The sequence below is a fragment of the Cucurbita pepo genome, chromosome 1 (genome assembly GCF_057944985.1).
Source record: "Cucurbita pepo subsp. pepo isolate OVF chromosome 1, ASM5794498v1, whole genome shotgun sequence".
Taxonomy (NCBI): domain Eukaryota; kingdom Viridiplantae; phylum Streptophyta; class Magnoliopsida; order Cucurbitales; family Cucurbitaceae; genus Cucurbita; species Cucurbita pepo.
This window is the reverse complement of record NC_141798.1, coordinates 9,784,952-9,808,477: the sequence shown is the minus strand read 5'-3', so window position 1 is coordinate 9,808,477 and position 23,526 is coordinate 9,784,952. Positions and strand designations below refer to the sequence as shown.

General features: G+C 36.2%; 1 protein-coding gene across 3 annotated transcripts; it reads right to left on the bottom strand.

Annotated features, from left to right (window-relative positions):
- Positions 1-610: 610 nt before the first annotated feature.
- LOC111792735 (alpha/beta-Hydrolases superfamily protein) lies at positions 611-23,044 on the bottom strand. 3 transcript variants are annotated; one of them, XM_023674306.2, is made up of 11 exons: positions 22,163-23,043; positions 13,540-13,816; positions 13,117-13,302; positions 12,500-12,652; positions 11,337-11,807; positions 8,209-10,434; positions 7,411-7,613; positions 7,174-7,329; positions 4,880-5,114; positions 2,799-3,106; positions 611-1,314 (listed from the first exon to the last, which is right to left on the bottom strand). In XM_023674306.2, exons 1-11 carry the CDS (start codon positions 22,933-22,935, stop codon positions 996-998), a joined length of 5,307 nt encoding a protein of 1,768 aa, XP_023530074.2. In that variant the 5' UTR covers positions 22,936-23,043; the 3' UTR covers positions 611-995. The 3 variants fall into 3 exon arrangements, with proteins under 3 accessions (XP_023530074.2, XP_023530096.2, XP_023530082.2); XM_023674328.2 differs by having other exon boundaries at positions 13,540-13,778; positions 22,163-22,302; XM_023674314.2 differs by lacking the exons at positions 611-1,314; positions 2,799-3,106; positions 4,880-5,114 and adding an exon at positions 5,286-5,506 and having other exon boundaries at positions 22,163-23,044.
- Between the last annotated feature and the right edge of the window lie 482 nt (positions 23,045-23,526).

Genomic DNA, 23,526 nt, shown 5'->3' with positions numbered 1-23,526 from the left:
GAGAAATATGTTAGAATCTCCAAGTTTCATTTACACACCGTTCATTTTTTACTAGAACGATCAGCTATTGTTCACATGCTAATTTTCTCAAGTGCTTTAATCTCAGCAGGTATAGATTATTACAATTATTTCCAACATATTATCGTATTACTGTTGTCGAGGGTTCTCTCCATTTGCATCCTCTAATCAATACATTAAACCAAAAGAGGGTATAAATAATAAGAGAGAGCTGGGTTTCAACAAGGCTTGTAAGAGCGCTAAGAGATTTGAAAAATGTGATCATTCAAAACTAACTGGAAGACCGAAGGGAGGCCAATAAATTCAGTTGCCACAGATACCTCTGTAAATCCAAAAAACTTGGAGATGATTGTAGCAAGTCAAGGCTTATCTGTAGGGGTAAGTAAATAAGAAGGAATAGGGAAAAGAAAATGAAAATCCTATTACATATCCATTATTGATATTGAGACAAGGACATAAATCGATTCTATTGTCATAAACAAATGTGAAATTAACACTATTAAAAACATTTACTTATGTTGGGTTGAATTCAAGCAGACCTCTTAGAATAAGGATACCTTAATTAATGGATGTTAGTATCTGCTCTTACAAGTATCAAATACTGTGTAGGCTTTTCTTTTTCCTTTTTATTCACTTAAATGGTGCAGATGTCCTGATACAATGTTCTTTCTTCTTCGTTGATTATATACATCTGCCTCTAATAATAAATACAGCTAATACTTTACAAAACAATATAAACTGCAGCATTTGATATACAGACGAGAAATGAATTGAGCCACTGTGAGCAGCAATACCTACGTAAAGGCATTCCTCATTTTGGACAACACTTTTGCAGGGTTCATAGGGATGTTTCTTCCTTAGTACCCTCTGAAACCTCCCAGCCATTTAGCTCCCCCATGCAACTTCGCAAAGAATGATCAGGCGCTTAATCAAACGATGCTTTCATGTTACAAAATAGTTAAGATACAATCAATCTTCTATTCTCGAATCGTCCTTCTCAAATTCTTCTTCTTCATGGGATTTCTGGGGAAGAAAATGCAAGCCACCAGCAAAGCAAATGCAAAACCAGCCACCCCACTCAATGGTTGATGTGTGTCGATGCCCATAATCCAAAGAGAATGATGCATGGGGATGGAGGGCTTATAGCTTATGAATCCTCCCTTCAGAAAAATAAAACTAGATGCTGTAATACCAGCACGTAAGCCAATAGGAATTGACAGGCAGCCGTCCCTCCTTTGGCGGGCTCCCGCCAAACCCAAAGATAACACCCATAAAACCGGTATCGCTTGCAGGGACCTAAAACCCGACATTTATATCAGTTATTTCAATCCCACAAGACGACATGAGGCTGCATTGATAAGCAGAGGCTCTTCCATAGTAAACTATAGACAGCAGTTCGCAAAAAGTAGAACCGTCTAACTTAACTGTAACACATGGGATTAAGATAGGAATATGCATATCAAATGTTGCTAACTACATTAGAAAAAAGTCCAGTAATAGAACTCTGAATTAGAGCATATAAAACTCCTAAACACACAACTTGTCTCCTAAAATCATGGGAGCTCTTTTCGAGATACTTTGAAAGAAAGGCGCTCTTGTCTTGAAATTCAATTGAAAGAGAATAAAATGGTTCCACATATTGTTCTCGACTTTGCATTATGAATAGGAATGGAAAAGAAAAAAACTGAACTCGTAGGGAAAAAATATAAACAAATAATTTGATGCATTAGTCAAATAGTGAGATCATTGAACTAATTAACCAACGCATTTAATGAAAAATATAATATTTTTGTTAATCGACTAAGGAGGAGAAGCAAAAACATACTACTTTGGATTGAGCAACAACAGTTATTAGGAACACACTTGTCATGTCTCTTGCATGGAATATTAAAGAAAATTTCCTCCCTTTGAACAGTAAATGACGAAAATCAAATTGTTTAATCTATTACCTAGCTCATTTAATTGTGTCCAAACATATATCTTTTTATCTATTTATTTTTCTTTTTTGGAAAAGATGTTTTTTTGGTCCCTAAATTTTAAGTCCCAATGTTACATTTTTCCTCCCGTTTTGAGTTTAGTTACATTTGGTCCCAAAATTTCTAGATTTTACATTTTTACCCTGAATAACTAAGGCTCGCTTTAGGTCTTTTGTTGAGTAAGTAATGCTCACTGAGTAACTAATGCTCGCTTTAGGTCTATGGTATTAACTTCCAAATAATTAATTTAAAATAATATCGTGTGAATTTATCAATTAATTTTAATGATGACCAGAAGTTAATGAAAACTAATTTAATTATAATCAATTTATTTATTTAAGTTCATAAATAGAAAATTAACACAAATAACTAAAAGTGAGCTCGAGTAAAAGTTTAAGGGTAAATGTGTAAAATCCTAGAGCTTATGGACCAAATAAAAACCAACTTCAATCCTCTAAGGTAAAAATGTAACATTTTAAAACTTAGAGATCAATTAGAAGCTAAACTCAAAATTCAGGGATAAAAATGGAACATTTTGAAACCTATGAATCAAATGAAAATTATACTCAAAACTAACCAAAAACGTATTTTACCCCTTTTTTTAATACTCCAAACATATATCTTGAAGCAAGAAAATTTCCCCATTGGTAACATGGAGGACAAAAAAAAAGAAAATGTTAGCAGTTTTAAAAATAAAAAAGACCACGAAAATAATTTCCAAAGAAAACCAAAATAAAAAACAGACAACCAACCAACCAAGATGTAGGGCGGAAGGGAGATATAATCAAACAATGAAAAATTTACCTCTGTAATATTGCGAAAGCTAGTCCTGAAATGATAATCCCTGGGTAGTATCCGAGATCCAAAGCAATTTCTTCAGTTAACCATGACCTAAAGAGAAATTCTTCCACTGCTGTAACAAATATTGATGATATAACTCCAACACTAACCAGCAACAGACTTCCCCCTAGCACCTTTAACCATGAAACCCAGTTCACCAAAGTTGGAATAGCTGGCAATGAAAGAGTTGTGTAACCAAGAAATCCATTTACACATTGAATTCCCAAGAGACCCGCAACTCCTCCAAAGAAGGCCATAAGAAAATCATAACTCTGCATGCAAGGAGCTAAATATTATTAGTGGTGAAGTAAAACTGAACTTTGTTTAGAGAGAATAATGTTTATTATCTCACAAATAGATAGTACAGCGGAATTAACAAACATGGAATCTAACAAAAATTCACAGTAATTAAGAAAATATATTGACAAATAATGGAAAGATAATATCAACCAACCCACACATAGCCCAGCTGGATAAGGTACTATATCTTCAATAAAAGGGCTTTTGGCTCGAATCCAACTCCCAACATGTTGGACAAAAAAAAAAAAAAAAAAAAAGGAAAGGTACTATCCAATCTAAATAAAGATGGAATGGTTTTCTTATGATGACTTGGAAGAAGAAATTTAGATCGAGATTTCACTTGAATATGAGCAAACAAGAAATAAGGTTTGTAAATGAAAGAACATGTACGGATTAAAAAAAAATTCCTAGAGCGTGATTTGGTAGATTCTCTCAAGTTATGAGGAAGATGGGCTACAAACAAAGTCAAGGAGATCCTAAGTTGTTCATAAAACATTTGACTGCATGGGTTGTTATAACACTAATTGTTAATGTTGATAATATATTGTCACAGGAACAATAGTAATGAACAAGATCAACTAAGAAAATGGTTTAATGAATTTGAAGTGAAAAAATTTGGAAAGATGAAATATTTCCATTGAATCAAAGTAAACAATTCTAAGCAATGCACTCTTTTCACAATAGAAATACGTGACTGACTTAGGGAACCTTGGTAGCAAACTAGTGGGAACACATTATGTGAAATAGAAGACATCAAGTAAATAAGGAAACTTATAAAAGGTTTAGCAAATTGATATATCTAGACCAGATATTACTTAGGTTGTGGGAGTGGTAAGTCCATTTATGCATATCCCATGAACAGTTCACTATAAAGAAATGCATATGATATTTCATTATTTGAAGAATTCCACTGGGAGGGGATTGTTGTTTATGAATGGCGAGCAACTCAATTTAGGATGCATATTTATGCGTGTTCAGTAGTTGGTAAAAATCACCTTCTAATTCTGGGTGAAAATTTGGTAACATGGAGAAGTAAAAAGCAAAATGTGGCTGCACAAGATCGAGATCAGAATGAGCGATGGCCTTAGGCATTTGTAAATTACTCCAGATAAAATTATCTGTGAAGTCTTGAAGATTTCATGAGGAAGGACTATGAAGCCGTAATGCGATAATAAGTCTGTTATACGTATCACCTATTATCCAAATCAATATGATTGAACCAAGCAAGTAGAAGTTGATTGCACCTTATAAAAGAGAGGTTGGATCGTGGTCTACTTTGCTCTTCATTTATGTCAACCAATAATCAGATAGCAGATATTTTCATAATAGACAACTTCTAGAATTTGGTTAGCAAACTGGGAACGGAAAATATTCACTCACCAGCTTGAAGGGAATGTCATTATAATTTACATCTTTTTTTTTAATATTTTTATTTCCTCATTTGTAATTAGCCCTTAATTGGTAATTGTTTCCTTATATTCTCCTTCCAAGTTTGTTTTCCATGTAACCATTTAGACGAGTCTTGTACCCCATTCTTCTTCAGTAGGAAAGAATCATCTTCCCCAGTATTGAAAATTTCATTTTCTTGAGAATAGTATCTAATCTAAATAAAGATAAAAAAAAGATAAAAACTATTTAAATTATGCAAGCAACATCAGCTGATATCTCCCCTCCAACAAGGCAGAGACGCAAGCAAAGTCAGTTCTTAACAAGATTTTTATCAAGTGCCAAGTTGAAAATGGTACCTTAAACCAAGATGCCAAATCCAGCCCATATTCTTTTGCTGGATCTTCATACCCACGTATTCTTTTGCCCCACATCATAACAAGAATCGTGAGAGCGATATAAAGACCAAAACCACAAGCAAGATTAGCAATTTTTGAGGGAGTATGAGAAGTCCAGCTATCAACAAGTTTGGGAAGCAGTGGAAGAGTAATTGGTGACCATAAAATAAGCACCAAACCCACAGACCCAAGAATCCTACAAAACAGTTGAGATAAAGAGTAAATCAATAAACATTAGATCAAAGATATGAATACTTATTCACCGAATAAACAAGTATAATGAAGATGAGGAACCCTCAATCTATAAGACTATAAATTATAAGAAACTTGCCCATAATTATAAGAAACTTGCCCATCTAGAGTGTTGAAAAGCGAAAGTAATAATAAAATCCAAGTAAAAAATGATACTATAACAAACAACGCCTCCATTACATGATTATCCTGCAAATTATATTAGTTTCTTTCCAACCATACCCTCCAACATAACAGCACAACCATGCAGCATTTTTAAAAGGTTATCCATCTTTTACTTGACAGGTCACCGACTATCTGCTGTGAATCCCTTAGAATTACCCAACAAGCATTGATCTGGTGTAGAAGATAAACCCATAATTTAATTGTGAAATTACAATGAAGAAAAAGGGTAACAAATTCATATAATTTATGATGGAAATATGGTGAAAGGAGATAAAAAGAATAATGGGCCCTCCACATATCTCCATATTGTCTATTATGAAAATATCTGTAGAGCACGAGCAATGGGCCCTCCACATATCTCCATATTGTCTATTATGAAATTATCCCCTCCCAATAGCGAGAACTTGTTTTTCTCCCTGACACAACATCTGATAGAGCACGAGCACATAACAACAATTGACAAAGAATGTTTATTTTGCTCTTATTAAGGCAAAATAGAGCACAAATGAGGCTCATTAACTCTCTTTGCTCGGGATCTAAGGATTTCTCCAACACATAACTAGGTTTAGGCTATGACTAATACCAATTGATGAGGACAACGTACCCCACTCCACATATCTTCAATTGATATGGTATTGTCTACTATGAGCATAAGCCCTCATGGTATTTTTTTCTACCCAAAGATAATTGTCCTCACTACTATTGATTTCTCCTTTCCCTAGCCAATATTTGACTTTATTTGCACCTAACAGGAAAGAGTAAAGTAAAGAACCGAATTGACGATTTACGAAAAACAGCTGCTAGAATTATCTATTAAGGAGAATCTTCGGCTTGTGATTGTGCTTTCAACTCTTTCAAATCTATACCTGTTTTTTTCTCATGTTTCTAATTTATGATAATTTTCATTAAATAAATTTTGGAAAGGAAGAAAGAGGATTGGGAAGAAAGAAATTATAGATCAATTGAGTTTGCAAAAGAACCCATTCCACTTACCTAGCCGTGTATTGGGATTTTTTTTTTTGCTGTCAGATGCCTAGGTTTCCTCTCTTTCAACTAATAAGAAGAAAAGAATTGGGAAAAAGGGGAGCACGGGGAGGAGAAAGGGGAGGTACAACTCATTTCCTAAATCATAATCTAACATGTCAAGCAAATTAGAAGAGTCAATATACATGCCAACCGCCTGTTATGATCTTATAGAGATTTGGGTAAATTCAGTTTTTTCCATTAGTTGTTTAACAATAACTAGGTGTTAAGATAGCCCATTGATATTGAAGGCCAAAGCCCATTACGTTGTTTTTTTTTTTTTTCCTTTTATTGGTCTTTTTGTATTATGGGTCTTATATTGCTTTTCTGTGGCCCGCGTGTATTATGGATTGTCCATTCTGTTAGAAGAATAATTCCAGCATGTATGAGTTATTTTAGGAGTATTCCTGCCCAAGTCTCCGTATATGGCTGGTATTCTCTCTACATAAATATATAGGGTTTTCTCCTGCATTTCGTTTCTTCTCCTTCATTCATTTTTCATTTTCTTTGCAATCCAAGAAACTAGGGGCATTGCAAGCAATGGATGTTACCACTAGTCATTCCAAAATCTGTTTAATGATAACCGTTCTACTTGGTATCTGGTGCTCAAGTCCCTTTCGAAGAGAGGGTTCCATCTAAAGCCCATAGCCAGTTTTATCATCAAGCTAAAGAAAAGCTGTTAACCTAGTCTCTAAGAAAATGGCAACATCTATCCTTGACAAAAACGAAAGAACATCAAGGTAGTCAATAGCTAGCTACGACAACAGTATTCAATACTTTGGAGAAATGCAGTAGAGTTTTGCAATTAAAATTACCTCTGAAACAAAGGGCGTTCAGCTATTCGAAGAATCGAGATAAGTTTTTCAGTCACACTCATTGCAGTACGTATACCACCCCAGAGTAAAGCTATTCTTCCTACTAGCTTCAATATGCCGCCCTTCTCTCCTAATTCAGCTAGCATATTGACTAGCCTGTTTGAAAAGGGAAGAAATACTTAGAAAAAGAGAAAAGGACATAAAAAATTGTGTAAGACATGCATTTGCGGCCAAAACCTTTCTTCATCTACTTCACCATCTTCCTTCTTGGGCACCACTGGACTAGCAACTGACATTGCCTTCTCAGCAAGAGCAGTGACGATGTTATGATTCTTTTCAGGTATTATCTGCTCGTCATGCCTTTCTGGCTCTTTCTGAAGACTAGCTTTCTCCTTGGACTTGAATGAACTTTCAGTAGTGTCATCAGTTCCACATAAATTCTGCGTGTTTGAGTTCAGAAACACATTTAAAGCACAAATATAAACAGGACAATGATCACATTTACTTCTATATACATGCATGGTGAGGAAGTAATAAATAAGAATTAATCCCTAGGAATGAAGGAAAATATTTTGAACTCCAAATTAATGTCAACTTTAAAATGACAGAACAAAGGAAGAGATTTAAAAAGTCCCCATGGAACAACAAGAAGCGAAGAATTAAAAGCAAGAATGAATACTTGCATTCTTTTCTTCTCTTTTTTTATTCAATCGAAGATATTTGTAATAATTGGGGGCTTTCTTCCAAGTTTCAAGATACTTCTCGCCTTTGTTTGCTTTGGTTTCTTGATCTTTACATTGTATTTGCTGTTTCTTTGTTTTGCAAATCTTCCCTTAGTCCACACTTTGTAGACTTGGATTTGTTGTTCACTTTTGAATCTTTTCCAGCATTAATGAAAAGTCTTGTTTCCTTTTGCTACATATGTTATATGTGTGTCTATATATGTATATATATATTATATGTATGATTCGGGGACTGATCACATCAAGGTGCAAAAGGCAATGCAAAAAACAAAAATTTCCAAGCAACATATACCTGCTGATGTACCAGTAAAGCAGATGCTCCAAGAGCAGCTGTGACAGCTCCAACCACAACAGTATCTTTATTTAAACTTCTCATTTCAGCACATCCTTCTTCCCCACCCACTGTATCGGTCAGTATAACATTTTGATTTCTGTCACCAGATTTCTTAGCTTGATCAACGCCCAAGCATTCTCCCTGGTTATCATCATGCAGCGTAGTCACATGAAAAGATTTTCTTAAAGCTGCCAAGCTAGAGCCAATTATAACACCTAAAGGAAGAATTTTTTTCAAATAAACAGTTTCCTGAACAGAAGATGAAATTGATCTAATAATCTGCTCGCCACAAAGAGTACCCATTTTATCTGCAATGGAATTAATGCTGTCACTTTTACTTCCTAAGCACTGTCTGCATCCACTGCCATATCCAACAGCCACTGACAACAGATTTGCAACATGTTCAATGTCTCTGTCAACGCCCAATTTTAAGTCCTTGTTAGCTGCACTCAACCTACGACCAACTTCAACCTTCAAACTGTCCTGTATAATAGATCTAACAAAGTATTCCAAATCCTTCTGTCCATCACTACATTTGATTTCTTCGTTTCCATTGACCGTGTTTTGATATTCCCCAACTGACTCTGGCTGATTGTCACTGTCCAAGATCATATAAAGTGGCTCAATAACATCATCAGTATTCTTCCCTTTTGCATGTGCATAGGCATTCACTTTTCCTTCAAGTTCTTCAGATGTTGAAATAGCACCATTTTCATTTCCCGGGTGTTCAATAAACTTCCACTGATCTTTTTCAGGAATATAATCAAGCAACAATGTTGCAGTCGTATCCTTATCAAGTGATTTAGTAGGCATATTTGAGGCAATGTATTTCAAGAAAAAATTACTGTGAACAGAATCTAAATACGCATTTGAAGTCATGTCCACATTGCCATCCAAATCAAGTAGTTCGTCCTTTTCATTTTCATCCTGGCCAACTTGGGCTGACTGAGGTCTAATCAAATAGCTCCTATTAATTGAGACCAGGTCTGAAGTGAATTCCTCCTCTTCCCGTTCACTTGAAACATTATGCTTTGATTCTCCTCTCCTCTCCAGGATATTAATTATACGAGGACCACTTAGCCTTTCAGGTTTTACAGACGAATCCATGTTACCACATTCTTTCTTCCCTGATGACTTTTCATTATCGTTACCTGAGCAATTATTGTTAACTAAGGAATCAGTCTTCTTGTCCTCACTTTCATTTTCTGAACCCTCCAACTGCGAGATCATATTTTCAATTACATTAAATACATTATTGACTGCTAACTGGGTGGAATCATCAATCCCTGCCAAGGCATCCAAAGCCTGAGAAACGCTGAAGTTGTTGACATTAGATTCAGAAACGAAAGGCTTGGTATGTTCTACAACAGGTTGCACACTATTTGTATCCATCTGATCATTATTGTATTCATGTTCTACTCGATGTGTCTCTGAAGTAGACCCTGCTGATGAAAGTGCTTCCTCTATTGTAAGAGATGACACCGCCTTATCATCAATTGAAGGATCTATAGTTTTCTCTTCATTTTTCTTGCGTTTACTCTCTTCCTCCTCATCTGATTGAGCAATTCCACCTCCCTGGTCTTTGTAATTATCACCAATGGCTACTTCGTGTGAACCTAACTGTTCAACCTTGCTTGAAAATTCTGGCTTCTCACTTATGTCTAGTTCTTTCCCACCATTATCAAAATACTGGGAAGCATTTTCCCTAGAAAATTCATCATCTGAAACAGTACTACCAGAGCCACTGGTCTCCCTCCTTATAGAACTGATAGTATCATCACCATGAATGCTAAGTGGCTGAGAACCATTTTGATCAATAGAATTTTGGTCCGAGGAAGGAGGCTCAGATTCCAGTTCCCCAATAAACTTGTCCTTTGTAGGTTGATGGCTATCAGAACCATCTGAAACATCTTTAACAACTCCCATCTCGTGCAAAGGTGAAGAAACTTGTGAGGAACCTTCAGCATCTGCCACATGTCTGACCTTCTCCTCAGTCTTTTTCTTCAATTCTAATGTGGCATTGGATTTATGAGAAGTGCCAGTTAAATCCCTAACCTTTAAGTTTGATCCTTGAGCATGCAATATCCCAGATAGAGCAGTTGTAAGCTTTCCACGGACTTCTTCCGGTACAGCATCTTGCAGAGCTTTCATCAGTGTCTCTCCTTTATCCACAGCATTCAAGACCTGAACCAGGAAGCAGCATAACAACTTAAGTGGATGGATAACATAGTTTTGAAGGAGCCAGCAAAACGTACCAATGCATTGCATATTACTGAGGAACAGCGCATGTAGTAACGGACACAGACCGTAAAAGAAGAAAAACTTGACAAAGCATAAAAGATACTGATTATTGAGAATATGAACGAAGAAAAACTTCAAATTCTTTAGTCCCAAAATTACGTGAAGAGAATTAATTTGCCAGAAAATTTTGGTTGAAAAAGCCATTGGGTGAAGGTAACCAGAAACCATCACTTTGATAGTACAAACCTCGTTGAAGAAATAATACGGTGACAATGTGACTGAGCAAATTTTGGTGCACATCTGTCTTAATTTGATAAAGAAATTGATGAACAGACCTTACAGAACAAAGATATTGGGAGCAGGAGCTACCGGTTTTCCTTTCATTTTCACTACGTTCCTCCTGTCCCTATTCTCTGCTTTCTTCTTCATAAGTTAACCATGCTTTGAAAAGTAGAAGAATAAAGGAGATGTATAGGATCTTTTTATAGAAGTACATGTTAGATATACATGTTCTTCTTGTATTTCAAATATCACAGAAAAGTCCTAGAGAAATAGCAGCTCCTTCCTTGACAAAAGGAGGGGGAGAGAAAAGGGGGGGTGGAGGTAGGGAAAGTGCATGAAGAAAACGGTAGCAAAGAAGTCTCTGATTTTCCTCGTTTCCCCCTTGTTTTCATGTACAATATGAGATTTATTAAATAGATAAACAAATAAATAAAACAAATGCGCAAGGACATTATACACTCCACAGAAAGGGTAAAGAAAGGATAAAGCTTATCATAATTTACAACTTCAGACAATTGAAGAAATCTGCAATTTATAAGAATGGATGAGGACGGCCTAGTTACCTTTTTCTTTTCTTCCTCAGTCAGAGTGTCAGGGTAAGTCATATCAAGAATATTCAATGCCACTTCAGCTGTCCGTACCACTTGACCTTTTTCAATATCTTCTGAACTGACTTCGTCCTTTTTCCCCATATCATCACTAATAGAGCTGGTTTGGTCCAAAACCCCAACTACAATTTCTAGAGACCCTTTATTCTCAAGTTGTGATTTTCTCTGCGAGTCATTTTGAGATCTAAGGTGAGTACGGTTACTACTGTGACTCTCTTCAAGTTTCTTCTTGATAAAGCTTGTTGGTTGGTATTCACTCGAAGCATCTGACCAGTTGTAATCTAGTTGCCTGATGACTTTTCCTCTTTCTTCCACTGTTCTGCCATCCACGAGAGCTAAGCCTCTGGAAGAGTTGATGGTAATGTCTACATCCTTGAGAAGAGGGTGACGACCTTTCAAGAGCCCAAGCTCTACTGCTGTAAGCCACTATGTGTATTACACGCATACTAATTAGAATATGGCTAGTAGAGATGCACCGAACTCCACATTTTTCCTACCAAAAGGGTTTTGGTAGAATTAAACTGTGGAAAAGACATTTCAAAATCCAAACCCTATGAATCAAGAGAAACAGAGAACCAACAGAGCTAACTATGAAATGTTGTGTGAATAGTAAGAAATTGCTGAACGGTGACAGATACTTTCAAATTTATGAATAAAACTGGAAGGAGAACAAGGACAACAGTTTCACTTAATACGTCAGAGGATACGATGTATATTACTTTATTTAAAAATAACGGAAAGTTTCCAATTTGAACTCTTGTTCAAGCGCAAACCATGATCATTTTAGTTATCAGCAATCTTCGACGTGAATTATGGAAAACTCTGAGAGCAGAGAGGAAGATATCAATTAATGTCACCCATATATATAATAACCATCTACCTGCTTCAAGTGAGGTGCTTTCATTTTCAGCTAGGAATTAATAAAATCCGTGGATGAATCTAAAGTTCTGTAAGAAATTATAAAGTTTCATCAACATACACATTTCAATCCCCCAAGATTGAAATAAAGTGAGTTACTTCAACAAACATGAGAGTGAAGACCCGATTCCCGTAAATTAGCAGATGATGCAATAACTTATCTTGTTACAAGATCACAGGGAAAGAAAATAATTCATTACCTCAATCGATAACTGTTGGCACCAAGATAGATCAGGTTGCACACTAGATATAAAACTAGATGGCGAATAAGAACACAAAAGAAGACTTGTAAATGGATTTTCTGCTATCAAACTGCGTGGAATTGAGAATACTGGAGCTGATCCATTGTCATTCTGATAATTTCGACACTTCAACAAGTCAGAAAACTGATTTATTTGTTTATTTGTGTATGAGAAAGAGATGTCAACTATCAAACAAATATAACTCATTGAAATCAGAACTACTTTAAACATAAGATGATGAAATGCCTTATGGCAAACAAAGTTTATGCATTTACAATCAATATTAAAACATTAAATTTTCTGGGTAGCTCAGCTATATAGAACGCCTTGATAATGAAATTAAATAATTGAACTCCGTAGAATCAACCTTGTTGTATAAATAGAAGGAAACTGGCTATCTCATACTTATTGTAATTTGGCATGCATACAGAGTCATTAAGTGAACTTTAATTGAGCTACATTTTAAAAATGATTTCACTCACCATAATCTAACTAGAATTCTATGGGTATAAAGTACCATATCTTTTAAGCTTAACAACATAACTCAAAGAAAAAACCATGTATAAAACGTGCACCTGGATATAAAGTACAGGAATTTTCACATTCCCAACCACACTTCTTGTGCTCGACTTTGAGTAGAAATCTTCAATAGAATTAAAACCAAGAGAAACACATGATATTAATTTTTCAAACTCGCGCACAGATTTAGCTTCAAGAGCCTTTTCCACATCAAAGCCTTTAGCTTTCCCTTGAAAAAGTTCCTGCAAATTAAAAATGTCATATAGCAACAACAGTTACAATTCAGTATCCAGTAACAAACTAAACCCACAAAGCCAAAGGCACACATGCCACGCTATGAGAGCATATTTCATTTTCTTGTTAAAAAAAAAAAAAAAAAAAAAAAAAGTTAAGCCATCAGGCATTGGAAGTTTCAGCTCTTCTTCATAAACATTAAGCTATATTTAATGAGGCAACAAACAGGAGCAGGAATCACAAACCTTATTAGATTTCAGAATATTAATCAGCCCACCAGTGAGATCATGATCAATGGCCATGTGATATGGAGGGGTCTGGGCGGCCTCCTCCAAGTCAAAGGGATTGTCAATGCATGTTGCAGCAGTAAGTGGTGTTCTCTCACCGACTTCTGCCAGGTACTTGGTCAACATGTTTGCACCATATCCCCAGCCAATGGCTATCAATGCTGTCCAGGGCCTCGCCTTACTAATGAACTGTACAGCTGTGTAGATATCATCGCTGTCAGCAGCTGAAAACAGCCTACATAAATAGATTAATTAAGAGTTATTCTATCAGTTTTTTTTTTTTCTCTATCTATCCCGCATGTGAAAGTATGAAATCAGACAGTCACTGTATTTTGAAACTCAAACGCAAATTTTGAAGGTCGCTCTACTTTCTCCATATCTCTTCACACCTATTGTGTAGGAGGGGGCGCTAGGAAGTGGAGGATGATTCTCGTTCAGCATACCCCTAAAGACCAATACCAAGAGTTTTTTTTTTTTTTTTTTTTTTTTTTGGTATGAAGGGGACAGAAAACTGTTTTTTAAAACAATATATGACACTTTTCCATAAGAGAATAAAAGGAGACTACCACTGAAAGAACAAACTCCAAAAGGAGAAAAAAAAAAAAAAAACAGAAAATAAAAAGACAGAAAAATAAAAAGACAGAATGAAGCAGCAAAACAAAGTAAACTTAAAGAAATGAAGAGATTAAATCCAGAAACGAATAATAAATCCAGCCCAACTCTGATAAATATCCTGAATAGGAAGCCCTACAAATTTCTTGGAGCACCACGAGGAAGAATTTAAATGTGGATTCAAAGCTTTCATAACTCAAACGATTAAGAACTTTGAAAACAACGCTGATTTCTTTGAAATCATAACTCAGAAAGAAGGGATTGATTGCATTGAATAACTCGGAAAAAAGGGCTTGATTGCATTGAACCAAAGAAGATAAGCCTTCAAACTCAACAAAGGACCCCAGAGAGGTTGAACGACATTATCCTTCATTTTGTTCGAAAATACCCACTAAAGGTTGAACAAAGCAAATGAGTTAAACCAACTACTGTGAGTAGGAGAATTCAAAAAAAAAAAAAGTATAGTGGAGAGAATCCACCGCCACTAGATAGAGAGAACAAACCGAAAGCATAAGAAACTAATTGGAAAGCTTTATCTTCAAAATATTCGAGGAATTGAGGCTGCCATTGATCATAATCCATATAAGAATATTGATTTTCTTAGGATTCTTTTATTTCCACATAGCTGCAAATAGAACTTTGTCCATTACCACACTAATCCATATAAGTAACCCCACTAATCCAAGGATCTAGCCGGAAACATTAAAGAGTACCAAGAAATCCAACTTCTTTCAAGTTTAAGAAATACTTACCCAAGGACTTCTAAGACTCAAATTTCCTTTTCCTTTCCTGTGCCAATTGAATTCATTTGATCGATGTATACTGACAATTACTTTCCTTCATAGGGAATTGGGTTCTTAAATGAATCTCCATTCCCACTTGGCAATTCAAGTTCCTGTGATGCAATGCTCCAATACCAAGACCACCATGAGTTTGAGCTTTGGAGGCTGAATTACATCGCACCAAATGGTTCATCTTGCTGTCCTTTTTCTCCTTCCTAGAGCTTTGGAGGCCAAATTCCATCGCACCAAATGGTTAATCCTGCTGTCATCTCTTCCTTCCCAGAAAAAAGCTCGTAAGAGACGCTCAAGCTCCAAACTAACGGAGGATGGCATGAGAAATATGGACATAGTATAATGGGATACTAAAAAGAACAAGCATGAGGTCATCTTCCCACCTCTAGATAGTGTCAATCTCCTCCATCCATCTATTTTCTTTTGATTTCTGAATTCTGTCGAGAACGAACTGCCAAAAAGAAAGCCTTTTGAGATATCCACCAAGCGGAAAGCCAAGAGAAATGAAGCGTAGCAGTTCAACCTTGAAATTTAACCTCGAGGAAAACTGATTAAGCTTCAATTCATCCACATTTATTCCACACACGGCAGATTTTGCCCAATTAATTTTCTACCCAGAGCTTCAAAATCCACGCAGACGAGGCTTTCTCAATGTCTGATTTCAAAATCCATCCTTTCTTCTTTTTAACCCGGTATACTTTCCCAATCTCATTGGCAGCGAGAATAGAATCTAAAATTTTCCTCTCCTATGAATGCACTTTCTTTTCTAGTAAGAGATCAAACTTTTCATTGAATAATTGAAAAGAGAATAAAATAAAGAAAAAAAATTCACAACGAGAAACATCAAGCGAATTGAATAAAAAGGAACTAGTAAAGGAGAGATGCTGAAGGATTAAACTCAACATAAAAGACCAAACTCTAGAAATCAATCAAATCCCAACCATAAAGAACAACCACCCTGGAGAAAAGTAGAACTGAGCCCAAAAAAACAAATAAACAAGAATGACTTAACCCAAGCCAAAAATGCAAAAGAGCAATCAAACTTCAACAACAAATTCTTTGGAAATTAAAGGGGGGAATTTCACGCGTCTCGAGATCACAGGCTTCAATAAGAAAATAAATTGCCTAGGCACTGATGAAGGAAGAAAATGCAGGATCTTTTTTACCACTTTCTTAAAATAATGATACTAAATCCTCACCAAAAGAATCTTCCATGAAATTATCTTCCTTCATCAGTGATGTTGAAAAAACTTCTTTAATACTACCCTTTTTGAACAATCCCCAAGACCTCGGGATTCCATAAAATTATCTTCATGGGCAACGCAGAGAGAGAGAGAGAGAGAGAGTATAGAACTTAATTACTTGCTTTGGTGACGACTTCTTTCACTTGCAAACCACAAACATCAATGAGAAAGGGGAGTTTCTTTGGGATGTCTTCGTTCAAGATTCTGCTTGGTAGACTTATCAAAATCATCAGGTAACTAGTACTGATTGTCCTCAAATATCATGCATAAAGCCCCTGAGTAATCATCTACCTCAACACAATTCTTGACTCCTTCCATATTTTCTACCGAGTATTCATCTGCCTGAACACAATTCTTACTGACTTCTTCCAATTTTCTACTACTGAACCAACACTATACACACCAACTTCAGACTCATTATCTGAATCGAGGGACAAAGAGATTAGATGAGGAGCATTTTTATTAGGAAGGAGAGGGACCCACCTTTAATCATAGAGAAACCAGACATATTTGCTGGAAACACTGATTGTTGATAAGTAAAGATTCCGCTTCCAATTGAATCGATTTTTTCTTATTTGTGAACAGAGGAAATCAGCAGGCACGAACGTTATTCTTCAACTGAATCCTTATTTAACGAAGACTTTTCAACTCTTGGAAAATTTGACTCTTCCTTCCCTTTTTTCCGTGAATAATGACTAGGAAGTGCTTCACTTAAATTTTTATTCCTTTCATTAAAAGATACTTCCTGAACAAAAAGCCCTTTGGAAATCTCTGAAATAATTTCATTCTTAACAGTTGTAACTTCAACTAATGCATTCAAATCATCCTTGGAACAAGGTAGTACTTGTGCAACATTCATTGTGTTCTCTGAATTCTCTTGCCAAAGGTCTCTGAGAAGGCAAACCAATTCTATAACAACATTCTCTTTATTCAAGCTGGCAGCATTTAACGTTGCATTCTCTTTCTCAATAATCGTTAACCCATTTAATATGACTTCTCATTCACATCAGTCATTTCTGATTGTTTTGGATCTAAAACTTAATCGGAATGAACAATATGATTAAATCTTCTGGAAATCTATCCACACACTTGATTGAAGAGAGAGCCCTTGAAATGTAACCACCTTGAACTGATTCGTAATATTCCACCTTCGAATTTTGAGTAAGAGGGTCTATACTTTCATCTACCATAACTTTCTTCAAACAAGAAGGATTAACCATATTTGAAAAATCCTTTACAAATAAAATTTCGTGAATGATAGATATTTGGAGGATCCAGTGCAACGATATTACCAAAATGGAGAAAAATGTGTCCATTGCATTTATCTTTAATTTCAGTTGACGCGGGATGAAACCACATAAGTTCCTTTTAACGTGAATACGAGCCTCAGCACAATTAATCATATTAATCGTTTCATGAAAAGTTACTATCCAGACCTCCAAAATACACCCCAATGGCCTCACAAGACTTGCAGCACCAGTATTCAAGAGGTAATTTTTTATCGTAATCCATCCTCCATATCCCTTCATAAATCTTGTGCGCCCGTGAAGCTTTCTATTCCACTTTTCAAAAAGTAAATGAGAGTCATCAAAACCTTCCATTTTCCAGGTGAGTCAATGATGTTTTCTAAATTCTCAAAAGGAACATTTGATCAATGCTTTATCAGCAAAGGGCGGGTTAATCAACACTTAAGTTTTAAAGTGATATTCCAAACCTTAGAAATTTCATTCCAGTCATTATGTGTGAATAAACAAGATACTACCCGTAAATCGTTAGAAGTCTATCTGCAGTATTTCTTCATCTTTCAAAGCCAGTAAGAACCCTATAAAGGCATCAATCTAACCAGTTAGCTGCCATTGCATAGTTCCTTGATCATTGTACTCCCTCTGAAGGACCTGCAACTGCCATTTAATAACTCTTACCTCCTGCATGAGGCTTAAACAACTTCGGATGACGAGGAAATTTTTCCTCTGTCTTGATGACTTCAAATTTTTAAGAAAATTGCTTATCATTTCCCAAAAAAAGACGATCCTTTCTTCTTTGACAATCCCAAAGGCAAATGGATGAATTTTCTGCCACCTATATAAGGCCAAACAACCTATCGCATAAACAAACCAAAGAAACGTCTTATGTTTGTCAAGAGAGTAGCTCCAAATTCGTCTCTATATTGCTTGTTAAAGAACTGAATTAGCAGTTGATGCAAGAGTTCTACTGTGGGGCTTTCAAGCCATTGCAGATCGGATAATGAAAAAGGAATCACTGCCTTACTTGAAATGTCTTCCACGAAAAAAAAAAAAAAAAACTATCATCTTCGGCCCAAACACTACAAAAGAACTTGAAAGAGCACACTAAGAAGATTTCAACCAAGCTGATTCAAAACAGTCGAACCAAGGAAGTTGCTTGTTTTAGAAAATTCTCCATCTCCTCTCCATCCATAATTCTGAAACAATAGCCTTATTCACACTAATCCATAAAATATGAGATTCTGAAGACATTGAAACCCCAAAAGAAGCTGCTACAAATTATCCCTCATATTTGAGTAAAACACCCATGGAACCTTTTGGAGGAAAAGAAGCTTGAACCAGCAATTGAAAAAATATGGACAGTAAAAAAAAATGGTTTTGAAAATTCCCATATTTGCCATAAAGAGAACAAACTGAAAGCATAAGAACGAAGAACAGCATTTTCCTTTGCAAAACTTAGGAGGTGTTAAGACTGCCATACACAATTATCATTTGAAGAACCAATCTTTAAGGATGAACGAATACCTAATAAGGAAGATAATGCATAAGCTCATCTTCACAGGTAAAGCAACTTCACCCAAACCTAAACATCCAATATTTTGCATATGGAGGGCTGAAATCAATCAAGTTCTGAGTTGGTTAATCAACTCCAAGACGGCTGACATCGGGAAGAAATTTCTCCTATTTTCAACTTACAAAGAGATTTGGAATTTCTATCAACACTTTCTCAAATTAGTAAAACACCATTTAATTCTTCAAGATCTAAAATAAGGTGACTTATCTGCTACAACTTACTACACTTTATCTCGCTAGTGGCAACAGTTGGACTTATTTGAAACTTATAAATGAAAACGTTCAGGTGATGGTGCTCTCTTTCGAAAAAGTGGAGACAAAAAGATTTTTCAAGTTCCTTATGGATCTCAATCATGGTCGAATCCTTGGTACTAAGCCATGACCTAGTCTTTGAAAAGTTCTGGTTGAAGTCGTAGGGAAGAAAGTAGAAAGCAAGTAATCTTGGGACCAACCGAACACACTTCTACTAAAAAATGAATCTGCTCTCATTTCCCAACTAGATCGTCCATGATCCAATTGCTCGTGCTGCCTGGAAAAACTCTCAATCATTTGGTGAGAGTCGACAGTGCAAAGGACAACCATGATTTGACTCAATTATTGAATAAAACAAATCACCCATCAAAGTAGTTCAGCAAGTATTGAATAAAACAAATCACCCATCTGAAGGATAGCGGACTCTAGAGCATTAGATCATATGATGGGTGATAGATCCTTATTCTCATCCTTTTTCTCTTTATACAAGTAATCTTTCCATTCAAATTGCTGATGGTATACCTGCTAAAGTAACTCGGATTGGAAGTATTCAAATTTCAAGCTTCATAACTTTTGAATCAGTCTTATTTGTGCCAAAATTGGAGTATAATCAGTAGCCTGTGAATAAGTTGAATAAGGACTTGAATTGTGAGACTAAATTCCTCGCAAACTCTTGTATTTTTCAGGACTTGGCATTGGGGAAGATGATTGGCAATGTTGAGGCAATGTTGAGTTATGTGCAGGGTTGTATCTACTCAAAGCAATGAGTCCTCCACAAATAAAGGAATGTACTAAGCTTGCAGTTCAATCTAATCATGAGTTTATGCATGTTTCTAAGTCTTTTAACCATTTAAATAAAAATAGCCTTGTCCTTTTGTTGCACTATCGGCTAGGTCATCCAACTTTGCCTATCTTAACTGTCTATTCTCTAATTTATTTCTCAATTAAAAAAAAAAAAAAAAAAAAAAGTCAACTTCTCAGGTGTGCAGTTTTTCAACTTTTCAAACACACAGGTGCTCATTTTTCACCTCATACTTTTTTCGGAAAGATGAAACAACTGATCAAGGCAGGTAATCAACGCCTAGTTGAAAACTAATACATTTGACTCATATCCAACCAGACATTAGCTTTGTTGATGGTGTGGCAAGTCAATTTCTTAACAAGCCTTCTAAGGAAGCTACAGAAGCTAGGTATACACTATTGAGAAATCTCAAATATGGTCCTGGAAAGGGCATCATGTTTAGGAAGACCATGACTTGGTCTCTGGAAGTTTACACTAATGCAAACTGGGTTGGATCCCCTGTTGATCGTAAGTCAACATTTGGATATTGATCTTATGTATGAAGAAATTTAGTAACTTGGTGCAAGAAGAAGCAACAAATTGTAGCCCAAAGCAATTCTAAATCTAAATTTTGAACCATGGAATTTGTGAAGAAAATTGGTTAAAACACCTTCTCACTCAGCTCAAGGTTAAGATTCAAGGTACTATAGAAGTACTGTGTGAACATCAATCTACCATAGTCATTGCAAGAAATCCAATACATCATAATCCAATAAAGCATGTCGAGATAGATCATCACTTCATCAATGATACGATTGCGACAAATACAATCAATTTGAGATATGTGCTTTCCAGACATCAAGCTGCTAACATATTAACTAAGGATTTGCATCGAACCAACCTTGGTGGAATAATTTCCAAGCTTGAGATGACTAGCATATACCATTCAGCTAGAGGAGAGTGTAGAAAATCAAGCTAAATCATTCAGCTGTAAATTGAGAATTAATTTAGATTCTTTTTTTGTATATTGTGTTATTATTTCTTTCCACATAGGTTAAGATTGATAGCTAATTCCAACACATATGATTAAGAATCCTCTTGTATTAATTGAGTCCTTCTCATCACTCAATGGATAAGAAAAATATTTCTCTACCGTGCTTCACTTAAAAGTACCATTGAAGGATAGGATGACTGTCTCCCAATTAGGATGAGAATCTGGTCAAATTCCCTAACCGCTCCCTGAAGTCAGAGAATTAAAAAATTCTGGAAAAATAATGAAAAATGCCATGGAGCTGGTGGGCTCAACTATAAACAAGGAGGGATATGCCAGATATAGAATGCATGTAGAATGCCGTGAATATGTTGAAGTTTCCATACCCACTTATTATATCCAATCAGCCTCAAGCTGTAATTAGAAAATCTTTTGTTACTCTATGTACGTAGATACAGTTTCAACTTTGATCCAAAATAGAGAAACCACACCAAGTGTTGTAAATCAAAACATGTCATTATCATTCCAAAAGTTGCTTCCCTGACTTTTGTAATATGCCAAGATAGATTTTTCAGGGTCATTTTCAGTGGAGGTAGCTCCCCAATCATTCAACTAGGGTTCATTAAATTCAAACAGAAAGCTAGATGCCCCATATGTAGTTTCCTATTAGATTTGATGGTTGAAGTTTCTATTTTCTCGCTTTAGCTCCCTTGACTCAACTTCCAGATATTGTTAAGTTTCTATTCCCTCCGTACAAGTAACCACTATCAAATAAAGATCAAACAATCCCGCATGAAAAGCCCCAAGCTTCATTAGCACCGGCTACATGATTTCCCACTAGACACCAATTATAACACAAATCAGAAACACCTATGCTACAGAAATGATCACATAAACTGGCTTAAAGTGGCAAAACCCAGCAACCGAAATATCAATAAAAGCACTAATGCAATAACGACACCAATCAAAGCAGAGGGTACCCTTCTAGCAGCCGACATATCTATGAAGTGAAGTGAAGTGAAGTGAAGTGAAGTAAAGTGAAGTAAAGTGAAGTAAAGTTAAGTAAAGAAGTTACAAGGCAGTGGCCGTACCGTGCAGTGGTTAGAGGTGAACCAGCACAGCCCCTAGGATTCATGACTATTGGAAAGAGCCCTCGCGCAAGAGCCTCAATCACACACAACCGCACATTCCTATTCATGCTCCCTTCTGGCGTTCCGGGAACTAACAATAAGGTGGTGTCCAAACCGTGCTCTTCCCTCAAGTTCAAATTAGACGGCCAATCCAATGAAATTACCCCACCATCTTCGGTGCTTATACACAATCTTTGGTACGTCAATTTGTCTTCTAAAGCATCATCGCCAGTAGTGGCCTTAATTCTCCCGCTGTGGAGCCTCACGAAGTGCCTATCCTCCTTCATCAGTTTATCACTCACATCCTCCACAAGGTTTGTGTCACTTCCAGAGAAATCAATGGACGGACAGCGAAGAAATACAAATCTATTAAACGGCGTGGGGCTGGACAACAAAATCCATTCGCCAATATTCGACACTGCGGAATTTTTGGGAGAGACGACATTAGACAAGTAAAGTGCAACGCCAGAAGAGAATCCGAGCGCTGGAGCAATTAGCTCCAAGGAATTGACGGAGGTAACTTGGGAAACCAAGCTATGGAAAAGGCTCTCGAAGGGGTTCGACTGGCTTCGGACAGTGAAGGCGGTGCGACGGTGGGCATGACGGCAATGCTTGAGTCTCCGGCGGCGAAATATACGAAATTCTCGGAGGTGAAAGGGATTGGTAAGGAGGGATGAAGGTCCGGAGGGGAGCTTCCCGGGGAGGGCGCTGCAGGAATCGAAGGTCGAAATCATAATCGATGATGAATAATTGGACGAGAATGAGAATATGATGAACAGAGAAGCAGGGGAGGGGAGATGGCGGTGGAGGTGGGCATCGATTTTTGGAGGTTTATGGGATTGATGTGAGGAGTGAAGTTGGTTATTGATTTGGAAACGGAGGCCCAACTGTACGTCTCCTTCTGCCACGTGTTTGGCATGGTACACTTGCTTTCCAAACTGGATTAGTCACCTTTAATAAATCTCAATTTCCATTAAAATCATTTTTTTAATATATATATATATTTGGGAGAACACAAAGAGTCCATTTTAATCCAAAATATTCTACTTTCAATCTTCTTTTATTTTTCTTTTCTTATATGTACTTTTAATCATTTTTAAATTTGGGTCCCATGTTTAATTTATGGTTAATCTCCTCCATTAGTCTTCTCTTCACAATTTTGAAAATATGAAAATATGTTTTTTCTTCAATTGAAATTATTATTAATATTATTATTATGTTATCAAATTGGATAAAAATTAAATTCAAATCAACAATAAAGATTAGTTTAACCGTTAATATTTTAACTTTTCTTTTAATTTAATCAAAAGTGAGGCGTGGAACCT